General features: G+C 56.8%; 1 protein-coding gene across 4 annotated transcripts; it reads left to right on the forward strand.

Moving 5' to 3' along the window:
* The first annotated feature begins 359 nt into the window (after positions 1–359).
* On the forward strand, positions 360–22,322 carry WSCD2 (WSC domain containing 2). Of its 4 annotated transcripts, none has more exons than XM_039560974.1 (9): positions 360–378; positions 9,296–10,207; positions 12,995–13,109; positions 13,807–13,991; positions 14,810–14,931; positions 15,875–16,049; positions 16,854–17,018; positions 18,703–18,903; positions 20,536–22,322. In XM_039560974.1, exons 2-9 carry the CDS (start codon positions 9,832–9,834, stop codon positions 20,886–20,888), a joined length of 1,692 nt encoding a protein of 563 aa, XP_039416908.1. In that variant the 5' UTR covers positions 360–378; positions 9,296–9,831; the 3' UTR covers positions 20,889–22,322. The 4 variants fall into 4 exon arrangements, with proteins under 4 accessions (XP_039416908.1, XP_039416905.1, XP_039416906.1 ...); XM_039560971.1 differs by lacking the exon at positions 360–378 and adding an exon at positions 470–719; XM_039560972.1 differs by lacking the exon at positions 360–378 and adding an exon at positions 1,039–1,479.
* The last annotated feature ends 1,700 nt before the right edge of the window (positions 22,323–24,022 follow it).

Raw genomic sequence — 24,022 nt, forward strand, 5'->3', positions numbered from 1 at the left:
TATATTTATACTTCTGTTTAATTTGATACATTCAGCTATGATATATTTATTTATAAGGCTGATTTGGATCATTTATATGCATTTACATCTACATATGTGGAGATATATTGCATGTTTATATCGTTATATTAATTATGTTAATATATTTATATTAACATCTTGACGTATTTTTTAATTTCTATTTTTTTTAAATGTAGCTTTAATCCTTGCTGGCCCCATTCAATATTTCTCTGGCCGCTCCCGAGAGGATGGAACCGGATTCCCGTGGGGGGGGGGGGGTGGTGCAAATCCTCAGCATCCCTGGCTTTGGGAGCAGCGGCGGGGCCGGGGCCACCCGGGAGCCGCTTCCCCATCCCTGAAAAACAGGGAAATGGAGAAGTAAGTTAAAAAAGGATCCGGTCGGGGTGGCGGGAGGGAAGGGGTTAAGGCCGGCAGCCGGCGGAGGGAGCGGAGCCGCTAAGAAGCGGCGCCCGGCAGCGGCTGCGGGCAGAGCCGAGCGGCAGCCGCCGGGCCGGGCTCTCCCCCGCCGGTACCGGCAGCACCGGAGCCCCCCCCAGCTGTCACCGGCACCGTCAGAACCACCCCCGGCAGCGGGGCCGGGCCGCGGGCAGTGCCCGGAGCCCCCCCGGCCCCGCCGCTCCCGGATGGAGGCACGGAGGGATGGATGGAGAGAGGGATGGAGCGGCTGGAGCGGCGGCCGGGAGCAGGGCCCCCGGACGGTGAGGAGGAGGCGGCGGGGGAGGAGGAAGGGCACGGGGCCGCTGCCGGCGTGGGGAGCGCGTTAAAACCGGGGGATAGCGGGAAAAAAACCCCCCAAATTAGCGACTAAACGATAAGAGAGGAAAACAAACAACACCCCCCGCGCCAAAAAAATGCCAAAAAAAATAGGAGAAAAGAGAACCGCGAAGCTCCGGGAGCAGGGGGTCGGCGGGACCCCGGCCCGCCGGGAATTGTGCGTGGGAAGCGGCGGCTGCGTGTGCGGGAAGTTGGGGGGGAGGCACCGGGTCCCCCCCGCAGCTTTGCGGGAGTTGATGATTCCCGCTTCATCCCGGCAGGGATTTCTCGCTGGTTTCTGCTGGCTTGGGAAGGGTTTTGCTTCGCAGAGGGAGCCAGGCAGGAGAGAGCTCTGCTCATCCTCATCCTCCTTCCCAGACTTTGTGCAGGAACATCTCCGCCAGGGAAATAGGGAATATAAGGGAATGTAATCCTTCCAGAAGCCTCTCCCCTGTTTATTTTCCTCTTCCCACATCCATGCTGGCAACTTCGGGGGATAATTTAATCTAAAGATGAGCAGGGAGAGCAGAGGCAGTTGCAGAAGGGCGTGAAGGTAACCTTGAGCTTAGTCCTATAAACCCCGGCCTCCATCAAGGCAGGATTAAAGAAACTTTCCCGGCAATCCAGAGCTGGGAATCACAGCCTGGCACTGGAAATCATGGCCCCCACCCAGCCTGGCCCTGGCCCACTGCACCTTCTCATCCGGTGAGTGCCGTATCCTTCCTTCCTCTGGGAATTTATCTGGGAGTTATCCTTTATAAATAAGGGGCTGTCCCTTCCCTAGGCTTGGGAAAGAGCTTTTCCTTGGAATATCCAATGTTGTTGAGCTCAAGGGGCTCCTCCAAGACAGGGTTTGTTAGCAGTTATAACATTTTAAAATTGATATTATTGTATTATAGTTATTTTTAGCAATTATTGTGGTTTTTATATAGCTTTATATTACATCTGTCCTATACATAATTAGCAGATATTAGGGGGGTTATATTTATTATTTTATTCTCTATATTAATGGCCACTACCATGGGGTTTTATTTATATTATATTATTCCATCTATTATTCAGTGTATTATTAGCAGTTATTAAGAGAATTCCCCAGGGCGTTTTGCTCAGGTTTTTGGGATGCCTTTCCCAAATCCCGGTGCCCAAGGAGCTGAGCCCAGCTGCAGCATCAGGGCTGCAGGTGCCTGTGTCCAGTGGGGCTCATCCATGCCCAGATGTCCCTGTCCTTTAGGGTCCCTGATGTTTGGGATCCCGGCAGCTGGGAACCGCCCTACGGAGCCCTGGTCCCCCAACAGCCCAGTTGGGATTTGGGAATGGTTTTCCTCTCCCAGAAAAATCTTCCTTCTTCCTGGGGGATTTGGAAGGTGGGGGCAACCCTCAGCAGCTCCAGGCTCCCATCCAGAGTCACGTTCTCATGGCTGAGGCAGGATCCCTTTCTCCCTGTGTGGGATACAGGCTCCATGGGTGTTCAGCGTCATTCCCAGCTCATCCAGACCCTGGGAAAATCTCTGCTTCTCCCAGCCCCCATCCCCTTTGGACTACCAGGGACTCCGAGCCGTGCAGGGAGCTCTGGGATGGGAATCTATGCTTCCCAGTGCGTGGGATCTCTCTGGAGCTCCTCCTGGGGCTGGGGAAGGAGCGTGGGACAGGAGGATCTACCCCGTGCCGAGGGATGAGCCCGCAGCATCCATGGGAATGGCAGCTCCCTTCCCAAGCCGGGCCTCCCTCTCCCTCGTGCAGCAGGAAGCAGCGCCGGGCGTGCAGGGAGAGGAAGGAATCCGCTCTCCCGGGAAAAGAGGTTTTGAAGGAAGTGTTGCACGAAATCCTCCTTCTCACTCCATTAATGTCCGTCGGCTGTGGAAGGCATTGTCTGCTGCTGGAAAAGCTCGTTAGTTAATTGCCCCAGTGCTGCTGTAATCCCAGATTAACGAGGGCTGAGGGAAATCTCCGTGGAGCAGACCTGAGCGTGGGATTTATGGGGAGATTGGGTTTGGCTCTTCCCTACCTGGGGGGTCCATCCTGGATGGGATGGGTCGGGTGCTCCCATGGGAAGAGGTTTTGGTGGGGCTGAAGAGGGGGGTGGGTCACTTCTCCCAAATCCCCCACGATGGTCCCCGTGGATCCCATCAGGGTCTCTGTGGGATTTAGGCTGCTCTGAGCACCATGAGGGGGGGATTCTGCAGGTGGGGCACACCTGGATTTCCCTTGGGACAATTTCCCTTTGGATTCACCTCCCGTGAATCCTGCAGCCAGGACTGGGCTCTGGTGCTCAAAACCTCGGGATAAAACCCGTTGGCTCCTGCGGGGTTTGTTCCTCGTCGTCGAGCACAAGGAGAAAAACAGCAGCGTCCCGGTTTTCCCTGGAATAAGGATCTGTCAGGCTCGGGATGTGCCGGCGGCTGCGGCTCAGGAATGCTTTTCCACAGTGACAGGGACGTGCAGGTGTCCATGGATGAGTGTCCAGAGGATCTGGGGAGGATGAGCAGTGCAGGGAGGGCCGTGAATCCCCCAGGGATGGCAGCCAGCCCCGGCACCGCCTCTGGAAAAGTCCATCCCGTGTATCTTAAACCTCGGGATTCAGGCAGCTCCGTCCGGGGGGAGCTTTGCTGAGCCAGCAGCTGGCTGGGATCCAGCTGTGCTTCCCTGGGGAACAGCCCTGGCCTTCCTCCCGCCCTCCTCCTCCTCCTCCTCCTCCTCCTCCTGGCTCCGGGTGGGAGCGCATCCCCTGGAATGCACATCCCGGCTCCCGAAGTCTGATTGAAAACCGTAACTGGATTTTGCAGACTGGGCATGAAACGCCCCGAACGCGAGACGTGAAAACTCCTGAGGTTAAACCCTGTCACAGACACTCAGCGTCCTCCGGAGGAATGACATCACCTTTTCCAAGGGCTTAGGTGTGGGGAGGGTGGGAAGAAACGGGAGAGAGAGTCTGGGAGCACCCCTCCGTGTCACTGAGACCCCGCACTCCCGGCTGGCTTCTCGCAAATGCCACTGTGCGTCACCCAAAAAATAGGGAATTAACGGGGAAGTGGAGCTTTCTCAGCCCTGAATGCAGGGATGGGGTTGATGCCCGCAGCGGGAATGCTCAGGGAGGGATGCTGGAAGCCGGCAGGGATGTGGGGGAAGGTTGGGAACCTGCTCCCCAGCACTCAAATTCAGTGACCCTGATCCCAAAGGAGGGAGCTTCCCGCTCCTTCCACAGCCCCACCAGAAGCACCCCGGGCAGACGGGATAACGCTGCTGGAGAGAGCGGGATCACCCAGACCCCGGGGGTTGCTGCAGATTAATTAACTAATGAGAATGCTAACGATGCTGTGGCATGGGCTGCATTTCAGCGGCTGGGAGGGGGACACCGGCTCCCACGGCTGGAACCCCGCTGTGCCACCTCATTTCCGTCATCCCACGGCTCCCTGGACCCCTCTCCCTGCTGAGATCTCCGCAATCCACGGCTCTCTCCCCTCCCTGCCTTCGGCAGCGCCGGGTGCTTTTTAAATCATTCATGGCTTAAACCATTTTTCTTTATGAGCTGCTTTTCACACTTGTGAGGGGAATTCAGCCTCCAAGAGCCTGGAACGGGCTTTGATGGAATTGTGGGTGGAGGAGCAGAGTGTAAAGTGAGAGCTCCCCATTTTCAGCTCCACTTGGGCCATTGTGGAGTAGAATACCCAGGGAAAGGAGCAGAGCCGTGGAGATGGGATTACCTGGGAATTAGTGGCCTGGAGGCAACAGCATTTCTTTGCTTCTGGGGGCTGGAGCAGCCTCCTCATCCTAGCTTGGATTGGTTTGGGAGTCCCTCGCCTGCCCCACAGCGAATTCCCACCACCATCGTGGTGATCCCACCCCGTGCCAGCTGATGGCTGTGGGGTCTGGGTGGGGATGAGCATCCCTTGGGTAGGAATCAGCACCTCCTGGATGGGGATAAGCATCCCTTTGGCAGGAATCAGCATTCCTTAGGCCGAGGTCTGGGATATCAGTGGGAATTCGCAATGTCAGGCAGCTCAATGTCATAATTAAAAATGGGGTTAAGCTTCCTTAAATCAGCTTGATTAAACAAAATTGCCTTTCTGGGCCAGGCTGCAGGCCCTGGGCTCGTGGGGCGCTGGCCAGCTATTGGAATAAGCCAGGGCAGGATCCATCCCGATGTTCCTGGATTTATTTATAGCTCAGCCCTGGCAGAAACAGGGCTGGTGCCCTGTGGGCTCCGACCTCTGGAGAGCACAGGGAGCACCGAGAGGAGGTTGTGCAATTAGCAAGACCTCATTTCAGAGGAGCTTTTTACAGACCTCAATCAATTAGTCTGAGGCAGCCCCGAATGGATCCGTGATCCTTCTCTGGATCTGGATCCCTCTGGAACTCGGTGCCTTATGCCCTGGAAAAGTGCTGAGACCATCGATAAACCCCCAGAATATTTCAAAATCAGTTTTTATCCATAAGCAAAATCAGCTCCCTGATTCCAGTCCAAACCCCTCCACGGATTCCCAGTGAGGAGGAAGATTTGCAAACCCCACAAAATGCTTGGGAAACCCACACAAAAATCCACCGGCAGATGGGAAACTCCTGCCCCGGATTTCCAAATGGAGCCAGCAAATCCCAAATGAGAGGTTTTTCCTTTGCACCCCTTGCTGGTTTGGTTTGTGGAAGGGATTTAGAGGCTCCACAGGGTAGCACAGGCCTGGGAAGTGTCTCAGCCTTCAGGATGAGGATCCAATCCCGGTGCAGCTCCCTGGGATGAGCCTGGAAGCTGCTGACTCAGCTGCTTTTAAGGCTTCCCCAGCGGAGGGGAGGCACAAATCCATTTCTCAGCAGAATGAAGGCAGAGAGAAGCTGAATAAATAAACCTGGCTTTGATTTGAAGGCGGCTGACGGCTCTGTCAGCTCAGCTCAACTGGCCCCTGGGAGAGGCACTGGATGGTGCTGGGATGGAATAATCCATTTCCAACATCCCAGTTGGTCTCAGTCTCATTCCCAGCCATAATGGTGTTTAAATTCAGCCCCAAGCTTCTCGTTTGCTGCTTCTTTAAAGAGCAGAAAAGGGCAAAAAACCATTTCCGTGGGGCTGGGAAAGAGGATGGCAACTCCACCCAGGAGCTCGGGCTGCCCAACCCCTGCCTGGGCAGCAATTCCAAGCTTCCACTGCTGGACACTCCTATGGCTGGAGGTTGAAGGGTTTGAGGGATGGCAATGCTGAAGGTGCCCGGTGTCACTGGGGGGCTGTACTGGTGTCACTGAGGGTTTGTACTGGTGTCACTGGTTGGTGCTGGGGAGGATGGGAAGCTGCAGGAACTACCCTGCAATGGCAGCAGCCAATTGTGGAACTGTTCTGGAGGGACACGGCGCTTTCTGGTGGCTTTTGGTGACAGCAGGTCCAGGGAACCTCCATGCACTGGGTCCTGTGTCCCACCAGTCCTGCACTCCATGGATTGGGTTCTTTCACCCCATCCCCCGGGTCCTTCACGGCCCCGCATTTCCAGGCTCAGCAGAAGCATTCCCGCATTCCCAAGGGTGCCCAGAGGGGTGCAGGACCTGCTGTCCCCGTGTCCTGTGGGACCGAGGTCGGTACCTGCGTCACAGCCGCCCCGTGGCGTCGCCCCATTGTTGTCACCGCCCCGTCTGTTTTCAAGCCCTGCTCTTTCCCCGTCCCTGTGATAAGAAATGCTAATGAGGGGATGAAATTGGATATTCCCGTCGCCTTCTCCTCCTAATGGAATTCTGGTGGTGGTTAATTTGCTGGTTTTAATGGGCCCATTGTTCTGCCGGGCTGCGGGAGCCACGTGAGGGCGTTTGGCCCCGCTCGGGTGGGAGGTGGTGCCTGAAGACAACTGAACCTTGGGGCTCGATAATTGCGGAGCAATTTGAAGACAAGCCCCAGATCCATAATTGATGGGCCCTTCATTCATCCCGCTCCCGCCGTGCCGGAGTCGCTCCTGCCGCTCCCGGACCCGTTCCCACCTGCCCACGGGATGGACAAACCTGGATAAAGCTGGCAAATTAACGAGGATTGCCTTGGCCTGGGGACAGCTGACACCGCTCAGGGAGGTGGGTTGGGTGTGGAGGGATGCTCAGGCGGGTATCCCGGCGCTGGGATGAGGATTTTGGCTCCTGGCTGGGAGTGTGGTGATGGATGTAGGCAGGGAACCATTCTCCAATCCCGGCTGGACCCACATCCTGGGAAATGCCCGCTCCGTGCTCCGCTGTCCTTTGGCTCTGGGTGCTAAAGGGTCTGGGGGAGCAGGGAGGGATTCCCCAATCCTGGCACTGCCAGCTGGGGGGACTTTTCCAACACTGCAGCTCCCAGCGCTGGATCCCGCCCCTGGGATGCGAGCAGAGGGATGGATCACAGCGGGTCACAACCGAGCGAGGGCTGGCGGATAAATCCCTCCATTCCCAGCTGTCCCAGCAGTTTTCCAAGCAGCCGTCGCCGCAGCCGCCGGAAGGCCAGGCTGAGGACGCTGCATTGCTCTGGCTGGGGACTGTCCCCGTTTGCTTCACCAGTTTGGATGACAAAGTGTGTCACCACTGTCCCCCGGCCACGCCGCGGGCTGGGCTGGCACCGGCGCCGCTCCCGAGCGCAGCGGAATCCAGGCAGGGGGGTTGGGGGGCAGGATGGAACCCCTGGGGACACCGCGGTGGGTGGTGGTGGCAGTGGGACCCGGGCTGGCCGGTCCGTCACCCCGGTGCCGCTGCGCGGGGTTGGATCCATCCTTACAGCACAGGGAGCGCTGGCGGGATGCAGGGAATGGCGTTCTGGGATCCGCATCCATCAGCTCCCGATATCCCCGGCCCCTGCTGATACTGGGAGCGCTGGTGCCGGCTCTCTCTGCCGCCCTGGCCGCCTGTGATCCCCCGGCAGGCTGGAACCCATTATCTGCTCGAGACAATTAGCAGAAGCATTAATGGAATATATGCAAATGCGCAGTAATTGACCTGTGACTCCGCAGTTCACGATGGAGAAGGATGAGCTCCAGATGGCTTAATGAGAGTAATTTAAGCCCCTTCTTTATATGCTGTGCTGGAGCCTGGCAGGGCCAGGCCGGGGAGGAGGAGGAGGGGTGACACTGGGGAGCAGGGACAGCTCCGGGGCCATCCCCTTTGCTCCCCAAACCACCCCGTATCCAGCTCCCATCCAAAGCCCGGGAAGGTGGATTTGTTCTGGGTAAGGGAAAGCCATAAAATCCTGAGCAGGGAGCACGGGAGAGCAGCCAAGCACCCCCGGGACCACCGCGCTGGGGGCTGCTCGCTCACCATGGTCCCCCCTCCCTGGCCATGCCGAGGTGCCGCCTGCACCTCACCCTGCCACATCCCACACATGGAAAACCCAAAATCCCTGCTACTCCGAGGTTACTCAGCCTTTACTCCGGCTGTGTTGGCTCCAAGCAGGGCTGGGGAGGGGTGGTTTGGAGTTGTGGCCCTTCACTGCTCTGCCCCAGCCTGTCCAGCCCTGAGCTCCATAAAATTCCCGCGGCAGAGCCGGAGGGATCTGAATAACCACTCTGGGAAACCAAATTAAAATATTGATGTATAATTCATGCCATATGTTCCACCAATATTTTTTATTTAATCAACTGAAGACAGATGGCAGGAACGCAGAGGCCATTAAACTAATGGCACTTTGTCTTTCCATTTATTTCCGTCTCCTTTCCTAAAATAAGACGAGACCGTGACAGGCAGCACACCCTGGGCACGAGACCATTCCCGTCACTAGGATGTGTCAGCAGGGGCACTTTCCACGTGGCGTTTTCCCGGGAAGGGCTGGAGCAAATCTTCCATAACTGGGGGGGTCTGAGGGAGAGAAACCCCATGAGGGAACTCCAGCCTGGTGGGGCTGGAGGGGACTGTCCCTGCTCTGTCCTTCCCATGCCAAGAGCTACCAGGGATGCTCCTGGTGTTCCTGGGATGACACCATCCTGGTGGCAGGGTGGGAATGGGAATGCTCCTGGTGTTCCTGGGATGACACCATCCTGGTGGCAGGGTGGGAATGGGAATGCTCTTGGCTGGAGGATAGAGGATGTTGTGGCAACCTCCAGTTCCTGGGGACATGAGGGACTGGAGAGACACCCAGGGATGTCGTGCTCCTGTGGCGTCTCCATCCTTCCAGGATGCTGGAATATCCACCGGCAGCACCCTGCTGCGCATCCATGGATTTCACTTGGGATCTGCTGGTGCAGAGATGTTTGGATGTAGGGGTGAAATGTGTTCGTGCAGAGTGTGTGTGCACAGCTCATCCTCCCCGGGGTGAAATTGGGTGGAACTGGAAGTTTTCCACATCCCAGAGCCATCCTGGAGCCCCCCTCCTGCACGACGAGGCGGAGACGTGCGGGCTCTGGAATTTGGGCTCACCCCACCAGCATCGCTCCCACTGCACCCAGTTACCCACCTGGGAGTGGTGGAACTGCCTCTCTCCAGGGCTGGGAGGTGATGGACACCCCGGGTGTCCTTCCTCATCCCCGGGAGGGACAGGGCCACCATCCTCCCGTGTCCCGGGATGCTTTTCTGAGTGTGCCTCTCTCTCTTCGACTTGCAGGTGGAGATTCCTTGCGCTGGGAGGGAGCTGAATGGGGTTCCCTTAGACAAAGGGTCCCAGGCAGCATTCCAGGCTCCGGGCGCGTCCAGGGACCTTCCATTCTTTGTCTGAAAGGGCAGCGCTGCCGTTCCCATTCGAGCGATGCCTGACGGAGCCGGAGCCGCCGGGAGCGAGGAGCTGCGGCAGCTGATCGGCTTTCAAATCACCTTCAACCCTCGATTTCCTTAACATGATCCCTCCGTCAGCGCAGTCCCCGGGGCACAGCCGGGGGGCTTTGCCGGCAGGAGAATAAACCGGGGCTGGAGGCGACAGCCAGCGCTGGAAAAGCCCCGGCCACGACGCGGGGACTCAAACTCCACCTTCCCCAGCACTCCAGGACTTTTTAGGGTTGGGCAACAGCTTTGCACGACCTCACCCCATCAGCTTCCCGGGATTCACCTCCAATCCAGGTGGGATAACCCCCTCCTCGGAGCATCCCAGGAGCCGCCGAGCAGCTACCCCGCGGCGCCGGCTGCCGGGGAAGGGATGAAGACGCTATGGCCAAGCTTTTGCTAAAACTCCAGCGGTATTTTCGGCGCAAACCCGTGCGCTTCTTCACGCTGCTGGCTCTGTATCTGGCCGCCGGCAGCTTGGTTTTCCTGCATTCCGGCTTTTCCGGGGAGCCCACGGTGCCGGGGAGCCCGCGCAGCCCCGCGGCCGCCGAGGGGCCGGGGCTGCCCTACCTGGGGGTGATGCAGCTCAGCCGCGGCTTCAAGGCAGCGGCGACGATGCCGGCGGGGGCCCGGCGCCACGGCTCCTGGTTCAAAAGCACCTCCAAGGAGCCGTCGGAGAGGGGAAAATCCCGGGATAACGGCGGCCCCCGGAGCCGGGCGCTCAGGGGCAGGAGCGGCCGCGAGAAGGAGGAGGACAGAGGTGAGGGCTGGGGACACTCTAGCCAAAGGTGTGGGGGGATGGATCTCTCCTTTTTGCCTCTGCCAGGGGGACATCACGAAGTGTCTGAGCTGGTTTTGAGTTCTGCATCCCTGCCAGGAGCACACACCCCCAGGAAATGTGCAGTTATTTATTTAGTTATTTATTAACCACGTGCTGCTGGAGCACCGAAGTCTTCTTCCCACGTCCCACGGGAATGCCCTGGGAAGCAGCACCTCACTCTGGAGACCATCAATCCAGAGGATATTTCCTGAAGGATTTCTCCCTCTGTCTTCCCTCTTTCCTCTTCTCGCTCCTTGAGTGCCAGTAATCCATCATCACTGAGCTCAGAGTCCCCCCCCATGCTGTGACAGGCAATTTTAGGGGTGCAGCTGGGGGGATGCTGTGCCCCATCTTCCTCCCACCCTTTGGATCTGCCAGGGGCTGAAATCAGTTTTCATTCTGTTGGCCTGAGTCAACACAAAATCCAGGTTTGTGTGGGCGTTGTGTTGAGGGAGGGGCTGGCTGTGATTCCCATGGAAGTGCGGACAGGGCTGGGATGTGGCCTTTGGATCCAGGAGATCCCTGCTTGGCTGGGGTCTTGTCAAATGGGTCCATTATTAATGATCAAGGATGAGAGAATGGAGTCGTTCCCATCGATTTTTAAAATGCCATCTATTTATCCTGGAGGCAGCTGGAGCTGCAGGCTCCGTGGGATTTGGGTGGCCGGACTCCAGCAGGAACCCCCAACCCCATGGCAAACTGGGGCTTTCCCGGGGGTCCAGGCTTGATCCCCCCAACCTGGGCTGCTCCCAGGGCGTGGAGGGCTCCTCCTCCTCCTCCAGCAGGATGTGGTTGTGTTCACGCTGGAAAAGATGCATGCTCCAGGCATGGAAGCCAAAGGAAAATTATTTTGTGATGCTTATGGGATTTTCTCCTGCTAAAAGGAGCTGAAGGGATTCCCCTGCTGTGATCCCGCTCCGAGGGGTCCCTGGGGTCTTTTGGTGGCCACGTCTCTCCATTAATGCAGATTGACTTTAGTGCAGCCTCAGCAGATGGCCCCTGAGCCCGGGCTGTCTGTCCCCATAAAGACCACAAGCAGTGCCTGTGTCCCCGGCCATATGTCCCGTGTGCTCCAAGATTAACCTCATCCAGCACTGCCAGCAGGGATGGGATGCTGGGCTCGGGATTCGTGGGTTTAGCTGCTCCCAGTGCTCTGGGAATATCGTTTTCCCCTTGGAACATCTCAGCAGCTCCTGAGGGTGATGGTGTGGAGAAATTCTCCAGCCTGAGAAATCCCGTGTGCCTGGAGTTCCTGGTGTGGCCAGCGGAGCCTCGGGACCACCCCCTGGCTTCCCTGCTCCTCTGGAGCACCGGGATATCTGGCAGGAGCAGGCGGATTTAATGGCGCTGGTAATTAAGTGGGGACAGCTTAACGAGGCGGCTGTGGAAGGCTCTGCCACGTGAAATCATTCCCGAGGGAGCACTGCTCCCAAAATCAGCTCTGGTTTAGAGCGTCATGTGCGGCTCCCTCTTCCTCCTCTTCCTCCTCTTCCTCCTCTTCCTCCTCTTCCTCCTCTTCCTCCTCTTCCTCCCAGCAGTGTCAGACAAAGGTGTGGGCGGAGAGCAGCCCTGTCTGCCAGGGAACGGCCTCATCGCCATGGGAATGCAGATCCCCATGGGAAGGGGCATCTCCTGCCTCCAGCCAGGGAGGATTTTTAGGGAGCGAAGCCAAGTGGAGCAGGAACAGACCCCAGCCCTCAGCCACATCCATCTCCAGTGCCTTCCTGGACATGTCCAGCCATTCCCATCTGGGACACACAACCAAGCAATTCCATGAGGAAGGAGGAACCAGTCACCCCAGGCAGAGAGCTGGAGCCATCCCTCTATCCCTAGCTTTCGGAAAAACGGGATGTTTGGGGAATTTAATGACGATCACTGGGTGGATTTGTGTGCCTGCTCACAGCCGTGTTTCCAACAGGCTCCGAAATTCCTCCTGGAGAGGTTCCCCTCTCCCTACAAACTGTGCCAACACCACCATCCCCCTCCCAGCATCTCCCCCTTCACTCGTGTCCTCATCTCTCCCTAATTATTCCAGCTGGCTTCCCAATAAGTGGCAGCACGCATATGTCAGGAGCATTGGGTTGAAGGTAATGCACATCAGTCACCGGCTCCCTGCAAGTGTCTGGAGCCATCCCACACCCGCTGGATCCGGCACGGCCGGAACGCGCTGACCTGCCAGGACCTGCGGGAATGCTGTGTGGGATAACTGGGAGTTCTGGCTCCGGTGGTTGAAGTTATCCAACATTCCTCTCCATCTTCCTGCTCTGCCAGCCTCCAGGCTGGCTTGGGAAGATGTTCCAGCACTGGTGGGGTCTGTGCCATGCTGGGATAATTGGGAATGAGGGGCGGGGTCTGTGTGTGGGGCACACCAGGGATGGGGGGAGCTGGGTCAGGGACCCCAAGGAGGCATGGAATGCAGGGAGGAGGTGAGAAGTGTTATCCCAGAGCGTGGTTTGGAATTGGAGTGTAAGAAATTCCTGGCTGTGAGGGTGGGGAGGCCCTGGCACAGGGTGCCCAGAGAAGCTGTGGCTGCCCCTGGATCCCTGGAAGCATCCAAGACCAGCTTGGACGGGACTTGGAGCAACCTGGGATAGTGGAAATGTCCCTGCCTGGTTTGGAAGTGGAGTTTCCAAAGCAAACAGGGAATGCTGCTGCACATCCCTATTTAGGGAAAAATGAAGAGGGGTGGGATCCGTGGGTGTGACCCCCTGTCCTCTCCATCTCCAGCCCGGTACATCGGCTGCTACGAGGACAACACCCGGCGGAGGACCCTGCGTGGGATGTCCTTCTTCGACTACAAGAAGATGACGGTGTTCCGTTGCCAGGACAACTGTGCTGAGCGGTAGGGACGGTGACAGGGGCTCCATGAATCCCTGCACACCACCTCCATGAATCCCTGCACACCACCTCCATGAATCCCTGCACAATGTCTCCATGAATCCCTGCCCACTGTCTCCATGAATCCTTTCCCACCATCTCCATGAATCCCTGTGCACAGTCTCCATCAATCCTTTTGGATGGGATGGGATAGGATAGGATGAAATAGAATGGAATGGAATTATATTATATGATAGATTAGGATAGGATAGGAAAATAGGATAACAGATAGGATGCAATAGGATGGAATGGAATGGAGTGGAATAATAGGGTAGAATGGACTAGAAAAGAATAAGGATAGGATAGGAGAGGAGGGAATTGCAGAATGGGATAGAATAATGGAAAGGATCGGATAAAATGAAATGGAATGTAATGATAGATTAGGATATTATAGGAAAATAGGATAGAATGGAGTGGAATAATAGAATAGACAAGAAAATAATTAGGATAGGATAGGAGAGAATTGCAGAATGGGATAGAATAATGGAAAGGATCAGATATTTTCAGCTGGAAGTGCCCTACAATGATCGCTACCCCAAAAACAAATCCCTGGGACGCAGTGCTGATCTCAGCACTGGCCACGAGCAGGAACGCTCCTTCCAAACCCTCTGCAGTCGGGGGGATCCTGGGGATGTGCTGAGATCCCATCTCCCTCTCGGCAGGGGGTACCTATACGCAGGGCTGGAATTCGGGGCCGAGTGCTACTGCGGGCACAAGATCCAGGCGTCCAACGCCAGCGAATCCGAGTGCAACATGGAATGCAAGGGAGAGCGGAGCAACACCTGCGGCGGGATCAACCGGCTCTCCATCTACCGCCTGGAGCTGGCCCAGGAATCTGCCCGCAGATGTAAGTTGGAGGCATCCATGTGGATCCCAGCTCGACCTTGGAATGAGGGAACTTCTCTTGGTTTTGGAGGGGTGATCCCAGCATTCCGTGTGAGCCAGGTCATGGCTCCATGGAAATGCTTGGAGAGTGGTTCTGGAGTCCAGGATGGTTTTGCTCCTGCAAACATCAGGAATCTCCCTGTAGGGAATGTTGCTGGCTGGGGTTGGGTGGAATGAGGAGCCCCAAGGACTCTGGCTGGAATTCAGGGAATTTTGGGAGACTTTGGGTGGAGATTTCCTTCCTGATGGCCCAACAGGACCATCAGTGTCTCCAGTGTGTGCTACGGGATGTGGGATGTGTGGGAATTCCAGACAGAGCCAAGGGTGCTCCCTCATTTGGCTCCCAATTAGGCAGCTCAATAATCACCCACATTCCCTGCTCAGCTTTCCTCATATCCAAGGAATAGGAAAGGGGATGGCAGCACCCAGGAATGCCCAGGGCCTGAGAGTACCGAGGACGTGGGGTGGGATCCCAGTGCTGGGAAGGACCAGACCAAACCCAGCCTCACTTTCTTCCATGGCTCCATCCCTGCTCCATCCCTGGGATCACCGAGCTGCTACAAACAGCCAGGAAAAAACAATCCCAACTTTGCTGCTGGGATTTTGCTCCATCAGCAGCCAGATGAGCATCAGCCAACGTGGCTGCTGTGCCGGAGGGGCCGGGAGCCGCTGGAGCGGTCGGGAATTCCGTGTCACATTGTGTCACATGGAGTGGCAGTGGTGTCACTTTTGGGGTGTCACTGGCAGCTCTCTCTCTCTCTCTCTCTCTCTCTCCCCCAGATGGAAGCGCGATATTCCGAGGGTGTTTCCGCCAGCCGGAAAACGTCTCCATCGCCCTGCCTGCCAGCCAGCTCATGCTCAACATGTCCGTGGATAAATGTGTGGATTTCTGCACGGAAAAGGTACCGGGATAAATTTAACCTCTTCATCATCATCATCAGAGTCACACTGGGAGATCTGAACCGGATTTGGGGACATCCTTTTTGTGCATCCGAACATCAGAGGGATGAATGGATTTGTGTCCCTGCCACGGGAGGGACTGGAGCCAGCAGCAGCCCTGGGAAAGTTTGGGAAGGAGCATCCCAGAGGCATAGCTTGGGTTGGAAGGACCTTTAAAGGCACCACCACAGGGTCCTGCTCTGGTCCAGGGGTCCCATCCTGGGGTGCGGTGACTCCGAGCAGGGAGGGGAAAGGTTCCAGTGGGAATTGATGGAGGGTGGACACTGGAATGGGCTGGAAGGATGCTGGAAATGGTCTGGAATGATGCTTGAAATAGGTTGGAAGGATGCTGGAACGGATTGGAATGATACTGGAAAGGGCTGGAAGGAGGCTGGAATGGGGTGGAATGGGCTGGAACAATACTGGAATGGTCTGGAAAGATGCTGGGAATGGGCTGGAAGGATGCTGGAATTGGAAGGATGCTGGAATCGGCTGGAAGGGTGCTGGAATTGGAAGGAGGCTGGAACGGGCTGGAAGGAGGCTGGAACGGGCTGGAAGGAGGCTGGAATGGGATGGAATGATTGCTGGAATGGTCTGGAAGGGTGCTGGAATTGGAAGGATGCTGGAATGGGCTGGAAGGATGCTTGAAATGGTCCAGAATTATACTGGAATTGCAAGGATGCTGGAAATGATCTGGAATGATACTAGAACGGGCTGGAATGATGCTGGAATTGCAAGGATGCAAGAATGGTCTGGAACGGTGCTGGAAGGCTCTGGAAGGATGTCCCAAACCACCCCGCCCTGCTCCGCGGGGCCGGGACATCGAGGGCGGGCGTGGGGGGCGAAGGCTCTGCCATGGAGGGGCGGTGCCAGTGCCGTTCCCATTCCCCGTGGCCATCCCCACAGGAATTCCCGCTGGCAGCGCTGGCGGGCACCACGTGCCGCTGCGGCTTTCCCAGCACGCTGTTCCCGCTGCACGAGCGCGAGGACGAGCAGCTCTGCGCCCACAAATGCGCCGCCGAGGAGTTCGAGAGCTGCGGCTCCGCCGAGTTCCTGCTGGTCTACCAGACACAAGTGCAGGGTGAGCTTTTGCCAACCTTTTCCCGTCTCCTATTCCCTGGGAATGCTGGCAGAGAGCTCCCAGCAGCCCGTTAAAAAGGAGCGTTTCTTTGAATTCCCTGGGAAATCGGGGAGCTGGGATTGCTGCCTGGCTCAGCTGCAGGGCACAGCAGATTCCGTCTGCCTCGGGCAGGATTCCTCCTTCCCAGGGCTTCTCCCACCTCTCCACGATCCCATGGGAGTCTGCTATCCAGAGGGGACAAGCTCCAGGAAAAAATACTGAAGGGGGAAAAAAGGCTGTGACCAGGCAGAACATTCCTGAGAGGACTCCTGTCCTCCTGCAGTGGGAGCAGGGAGCCAGGGAAGCACAGGGAGAAGGGAAAACTGATCCTGGGAGAGAAAAGGGCTGAAGGGAGCAAGTGAGGATCCAAATTCGGGTGGTTTTGCTTTAGAGCGGGTCAGTTTTGTCACGATCCTTTGGTGTTTGGGGCCGTGCTGGAAACGCTGTTTGCTGATCCATAAAAAAAGCAGGAGCGGTGCTCAGCACAGGAACCCCTGTTACTCACCCTTCCCTAAGTGTGCAGCTGGGAATGACAGAGAACTCTGTGGAAAAAAATTCTCTTAGGACTTTTTGGGTGTTTAGGACTCTTTGAGGTGTCCAGGACCATTTGGGATGTCCCTCTATGCCTTAGACACGGCACCTTGCCCTGTCCAGCCACCTCCTCACCCCTTCCCCAGCATTTTCCCGGGAGCAGCAGCATTTCCTAAGATATCCCTGTGGGAAAAGCCTCAACCCATGACACATTCCTGCTGGCTCTCCCTGCAGACAACCGCTGCATGGACAGAAGGTTCCTGCCCAGCCGTGCCAAGCAGTTGGTGGCCCTGGCCAGTTTTCCTGGAGCTGGGAACACCTGGGCCCGGCACCTGATCGAGTTGGCCACCGGCTTCTACACCGGCAGCTACTACTTCGATGGGTCCCTCTACAACAAAGGTGAGAGGGGGACACTTCTGGGCTCCCCATCCCAGCTGGGGACAGTCCTGGTGACATCCCAGGGGGCTGTAGGAAGGGGGGAGCAGAGCTGGGTGTGACCGGTGCTGCTCCATGGGGTGGTTCGGGCTGGGGTGTCCTGGTGAGGGAATTCCTCCCTGGGAGGGTGATGAGATCCTGGCAGGGGTTGCCCAGAGAAGCTGTGGCTGCTCCGTCCCTGGAAGTGTCCAAGGCTGGGCTGGACGGGGCTTGGAGCAGCCTGGGATGGTGGGAGGTGTTCCTTTCCAAGGGGGCTGGAATGAGGTGAGCTTTAAGATCCCTTTCAACCCAAAGCATTTTGGGATTCTGATTCCAATAACCCTCTGCATTCCCAGTTCCCCCAGTTTGGAACCGCTCACAACAGTTTCATCTGGAGACCTCAAAGGTTTCTCCTGTTATTCCTTCACTTTTTGAGGCTTTGGGAGGAAATTCTCCATTCCTCCTTAGCTGTGATGGAGTTGGGATCTGTACCGGGAGTACCCACGTGGCTGGTGGGGTTTATTCCCTAAATCCCTTTTTTCCCGACACCACGGGCAGCACATTCCTTCCAAATTCCTGCCGAACCCAGCCTTCCAGAGAGGGAGATGCTCAGTGAGGCAGTGCTGGCCCAGCCCCCAGGGTGCAGCAGCATCCCAGGGAAGGGAGCACTGGTGGGAAAAGCCTTGGCTGGGTTTTGCTGAGCCACCCGAGCGTGGGCTCCGCATTCGTTCCCTGTCGGAGTGGCCGGGAAGTATCCAGGCAACCGGCAGATTTATCCATTGCCAAGAGCCAATTACACCTCTCTCATTGATGGCATACAGCTCCTTCCAGCTTTTCCCCCACTCCAGGTGCATTCCAGGGGCTGGGATTGATCTGTGTTCCGTGCAGGAGCTCCTCTCTGGACCCCCCACAGCATCACCCCCACCTTGGGCTGATCTGCTGCCCCACAGGCACAAGGATTTTCCCTTTCTTTATTTATTGGCAGAGTTTAAACTCTGCTCAGGGGGATTGAAGCCGTAAACTCTGCCCTTGACCCCTCAGAACAGGCACAAGAGCCAAGCATGGCCAGGGAGGTGTCGCCCTGAGGGGCCCCTGTGCCTGAGAGCCACCCCCTCATGAATTTTATGAGACTCATGACATCCGAAAATAAATTATTTCCATCTGGGAGAGGGATGCAAATCCTCCTTCACGCCCCAGCTGCTTTCATCATCCAACTGGATTTCACAACCTGATATCCCCCTGTCGTTCCCTTTCATGGAACCATGGGATCGTTTGGGTTGGGAAAGCCCTCTGAGACCGATCCAGCCGTTCCCACAGTGCTGCCAGGGCCGCCGTGTCCCCAGGTGCCACATCCACATGGCTTTTAAACCCCTCCAGGGATGGCAGCTCCATCGCTGCCCTGGGCAGCTGTGCCAGGGATTGTCCACCTTTGGGGTGGAGATGTCTTGCCTGATATCCCATCTAAACCTCCCTGGTACAACTCGAGGCCATTTCCTTTAATCCTGTCTGTTTTTCCCTGGGAGCAGAGCCCGACCCCCCCCGGCTGTCCCCTCCTGTCAGGGAGTTGTGCAGAGCCACAAGGTCCCCCCTGAGCCTCCTTTTCTCCAGGCTGAGCCCCTTTCCCAGTTCCCAGCTGTTTCTCCCATTAATCCCAGCTCTGTCCGGGCAGGATTCAAGGGCGAGCGGGATCACTGGAGGAGCGGGAGGACCATTTGCATCAAGACCCACGAGAGCGGGCAGAAGGAGATCGAGTCCTTCGACTCGGCCATTCTGCTCATCCGCAACCCCTACAAGGCCCTCATGGCCGAGTTCAACCGCAAATACGGGGGACACATCGGCTTCGCTGCCCACGCCCACTGGAAGGGCAAAGGTAGGGAAGGAAATCCACTGGGAGAGCTCCAGCCCAGCTGCTGGCACTGGGAGGTGGTTGGGAAAGCCTGGTAGAGCCGGAGTTGGGTGTCCATGGGGGAATCTTGGGCTGTGGCACCATTTTGGGGTCACCATGGCTGTCTCCTGGTATGATCTTGGATGGCTGAGGATCCCGTGTTAGGTGGGATGGGAATGGGGACGGGATGGGGTGAGATGGGATGGAACAGGACAGCAGGACCACCCTGCCCTGGCTGGCCCAGGCAAGGATGGGCATCTCCTGTCCCCAGCGTGACCACAGGCAGTGGTGGCAGCCCCCAGCCCGTCCCTGTGGTGTCCGTGTGTCATTTCCGTGTGTCTGGCTGCTCCCGAGCCACCACCTTTCCCACGCACGGGCGGGTGCTGGAGGCTGCTTAATTACAGCAATTTCCAAATTGCTGTTGTGGGATTGACTCCATCAGAAAGAGTTAAAGTGTTTAGCTTGATTGAACATCTGCTACCCTTAATTCCGAGTTTATTTAGGGGGAGCTTTGGCTGCCGGGGCTGGGATGTGCCTGGATTTCGTTATCTCCATGTGCTTATGGTGCCAGGGACAGCCCAGCCCTGCTCTCCCCATCCCATAAAACCAGCGGGGTGTGGTGTCCCCCACATCCTCAGCCTTGTGTCCCTGGGCTGGCGTTGTCCTCGCTGTGGTGGCATAGGAGCCTCTTGGTTGATTTTATCCCCATCCAGCTGTGGATAGAGCCAGGATTGGTATCCCAGCACCACAGGGAGCCTCCTGAGCCTTCCCAATCCCAACCCCCTCCCCAGCCTTTCCCTCGTGTCTCCAAGAGGAGGGAGATCCAGAGGGGACCATTCCCTCTACTCCAGCGTGGTCTTGTTTGGACGCACTTCAAAATACATCACCAAATTCCTTCCAGAGGATGTATGGAGTAATTAGCTGATGGGGTAATTGTCAGGTTAATTAACCATTGCTGGGAAAGATGGAGATTTTCCATTGCGTGTTTGGCGACCCCATTCCCAGCTGGAGAGGCCCCTGCACATGGAGCATGAGGATCCCATTCCCAGCCTTCTCTGCAGCCCAGCTGTCCAAATTAATTCCATTTCCCAGTGACTAATTTTGGGGCAAATTTGGGAAAAAACACCCCCCATGCCCTCTCTCCAGCCTCACCCCCAGTGCTGGGGGGTGTTTTCCCATTTCCCCCAGCCCATTCCCAGCCCTGCAGAGACCAAACCCCTGCTTGGTTCCGAGGCGTTAATTTTACGGCGCCCCTGGAGTGGCTCCAAAGCAAAGCTTTGTGTGCTGTGCTTACCCAAGGTGAAGTGTCCTGGATCTGTTTAATGGAACACATCCCGTGCTTAACCATTCCTCGGGGAATCCCACCCAGTCCAGCTGCTAATCAGGCCTCGGTTTTGCGGGGAAGAGGGAGATGCCCGGAGCTCTAATGCGGCACTCCCAGGGGAGATGTGGCTGATTAGTGATGTTTCATTGTCCCTTTTACCACCTGATTCGAGCAGGAGGATCAATTAGCCAGCAGGAGAATTGAGAGATTCCAGCAGGGAGGGGAGAGGACACTGGGGACACGGGGGACACATGGGACAGCCACTCACGGCCTCCTCTGCCCCTTTCCCCCAGAGTGGCCAGAGTTTGTGGCCAACTACGCGCCATGGTGGGCGACCCACACGCTGGACTGGCTGCGCTACGGGAAGAAGGTGCTGGTGGTGCACTTCGAGGACCTCAAACAGGACCTGTTCGTGCAGCTGCAGAGGATGGTGGCCCTGCTGGGTGTCCCTGCCTGCGAGGACAGGCTGCTGTGCGTGGAGGGACAGAAGGACGGCAACTTCAAGCGCTCGGGCCTGAGGAAACTGGAGTACGACCCCTACACGCCCGAGATGAGGAAGGTGATCAGCGGCTACATCCGAACCGTGGACGCGGCGCTGAAGCTCCGCAACCTCTCGGGGGTGCCCGAGGATTATTTCCCCAGATGATGGTGACCGCAGCGGGGACACCGTGCCCTGCGTGGCCAGGGGTGGCTCGGTTGTCCTCCCCAGGCCTCTGCCTAATTCCACCCAGTGGGTGGCTGCTCTTTTAACCCTCCGTGTGCTGCTGTAGCTGTTGATCACTCCCTGCATGAGCCACCACAGGTCCCCAGCTACCGCTGAGCTTTTTTTTGGCCAACCTGGGGACACAGGTGCCTCCCCTGCTCCTGTTCCGGCTGTCCCAGCCCTCCTGGGAAGTGCAATGGGATGTTTGTGTCCCCTTGGGCTCTCCTGGGGACGCCGAGCTGCTCAGGCCGTGCCTGACGCACCCGGAGTTGCCGGAGCTGAGCTCCCTGGGGTGGGTGTCCCCAAAATCTCAGCCCTGGAAGGATTCCACTCGTCCTTGGATGGAAGGGAGGATGGACCGAGGGCATGGTGCCGTGGGGGTGACGCCCCTGTGGATCCTGCCTGAGGTTGTGGGATTGTGCTGTGCAATGTCCCCAAGTGTGGTGGCTGTGGCCCCTTGAGCCATCCTGTGGCTCCCTGAGAATTCCCTGCCCACAGCACCAGGCAAAGTTGCTGCTCCGGCCCTTGGGTGGGTACAGGCAGGATTCCCTGTGGATGCTGCTCCAGAGCGGGATGTTTTCCCTGCACAGAGGAGCTGTCGTGACCCACGAGCTCCTCCAGGCCTCACTTCAGAGCCCACAGCCCAGGGCAGCCCCCCAGGAGCAGTTCTGGGGCTCCAGGAGCAGGGTCCGCTCTGCAGCCCAGCTGCATCCAACCCCCGTGGGGAGCAAACGCTCCCGCTGAGCTTTGGGGTGTCCCAAAGCCAAACCAAAGGATCCCACACACCGGGAACGTGCCGATTTCTGGGCTGGCTTCGTGCACAGCTGCATGTGGTCCCTGGCTGTCCCCTCATCCCCCTCATGCCGCCCTCCCTGTCCTGGCTTTGCCCCAGAGGAGCCCTCCAGAGCTCCCACCCCGCCAGCCCCCCTTGGATGTAGGTGCAAAAGCCATAAATCGTACGCAGCCTTCTCTAGAGTTAGAGATTCACCAGTTGGCTTTTAACTCCTGATCCTGACAGAAACGCAGGCACAGGTCGGATCCAGAGGCCCCGCTCGGTCTCTGTTCCAAGAGAGAAGAAAACTCCCTGGAGAAAAAAGGAGAATTTCAATAAAAATCTATTTTTCTAAGGTGTGTGCAGAGCAGAGCTGGGCTGGGGGGGAGCTCCTGCTCCCTGTTTTCTTGAAGGAGGTGGGGGATTGCATTCAGAGGGAGTTTTTAACTCTTCCCTTGACAAACAGCTGGAGGATTTTTGGGATTCGTGGCAGTGGGAATCGAGCTGAGCCCAGACTCCTTCTCTCGCGGCAGCCCCAGGGTTCTCTGTCAGTCGGAACAAACCCTCAGGGCAGCTCAGCTATTAAAGGAGAGGTTTTGTTGCTGCTCTGCCTCCCCGTGTGTTTGTGGGGCCACCTGAGCAACCCCCATCCATCCCAGCCCAGGGATGTAGGAACGGCTCCTCTCCCCTTTAATCCCATTAACTCATTTCTGTGTTTAAACCCAGTAATGGGTATTTAAATCCCATCAATGTCATTTCTGCCTTGACAATGCAACCAGAGCGGCTCCTTTTTGGGAGTTTTAGCACCTGGAGAATGTCTGGAGAGCCAGATTTAATGGGATGTGTGGTGGGAAGGAGGAGATTCACTGCAGGATTTATTCCTGGCCTTACTCAGCACCAGAGCGAGAGCTGGGTGCAATTTATTCCTTGTTTCTAATCTGGAGTTGGTGAAATTCCCTGGTTTTTCTCTCCTTAGCAGGGATGAAGCCTCACATCGGGCTTGATTTGTTCTGACAGGCCCTGGCCACCAAAGGGGCAGCACTCCCTCCCGCCCCTCGGAAGCAATTAACCCCCCAAAGCCAATTAACCGCCGAGATAAAACAATTAAGGGATGACATCGCGTGCGGCGCTCGGAGCCCGGGCTGCAGCTTGGGAGGAGGGAAGGGTGGGCGGGGAGGAGACCCCACATCTGCACTGCCACCTCCACAAATCCCACAAAAAAGGGCTGGGAATCTCCCTGGCCACCAGCAGTATCAATTTACCTCTTCCTTTTTATTTTTCCCTGCTTTTATTGCACCACAATCGCTTTTTTTTTTTTTTTTTTAAATTTAATTTGCACTGAAATGGAGCATTTGGAAAATATTAAGACCATGTCAGGGTGTGCTGCACATCTGGCTGCACCTCTGGATTATGGGATCCCCCTTCTCCTCATCGCACTGAGGTAGGAGCAGCTTCCCCCCCCTCCTGCCAGGAGCTGCAGCTTCGTACTCTGATTTTTTTATTTCTTTATTAAATTTTAACCACGCAGGACTGGCACGCAAGGGCAAAATTCCTAATCCCCCTGGAAAAAGGAGCCAACCACCCTTCCTACGTCGTTTTCCTGGGGAAAGCTCTTGACATTTAACAGCCCGCTCGGCTGCCTCCGTGGTGCCGGGGGGAGGCAGCACTCAGCTTTTTCCAGGAGGATTTGAAAAGCTGGGAATCTTTCCGCTTGACTCAGCCTGAGCATCCCTGGCTGGGCACAGCGCGCCCTGCCCTGGTGTGGGGCGGGGGGGATCGTGATTCTCCCCCTCCTCCCTGGATTCCTGCAGGAAAAAATCATCTATTTTTGGCAATCCTGCATCCCTGGGAGCGCTTTCCTGCCTCCCGGTCCTGCTGCGGCATTCCTCCCTCCTGGGCTGGATGGGTTGCTCAGCTGTTGCCGTGGCAACCGCGTCTGCACCAAAAGCTCCCGCATTTCCCCCAACTCCGGGTGGGTTTTGTGCTCTCTGGACCCTGTGATGCTGGAGGTGATGCCAAGTGTGGCTCGGATCCGGGATCCCTTCCTGGCAAAGGGAGTGGATGCTCCTTTGGGGTGAATTCAGGGGGTTCTGGGCAATGCCCCCACTGATGCAAACGATGCTGGGGGGCTTGGAGAGAAGGAGTTCCCCTTCTTCCCAAATTAAATCCCCGCTGTGTTTAAAATAAAGGAAATCCCATCCCCCCCCCCCATCCCTCAGCAGCAGCACTTCCACAAAACCTCCAGAGCGGGGAGATGGGCCATAAATCCAAAGAGCAGCCATCTCCATGCCTGACAAAAACAACA

Source organism: Corvus cornix, chromosome 15 (assembly GCF_000738735.6).
Source record: "Corvus cornix cornix isolate S_Up_H32 chromosome 15, ASM73873v5, whole genome shotgun sequence".
Classification (NCBI taxonomy): Eukaryota; Metazoa; Chordata; class Aves; order Passeriformes; family Corvidae; genus Corvus; species Corvus cornix.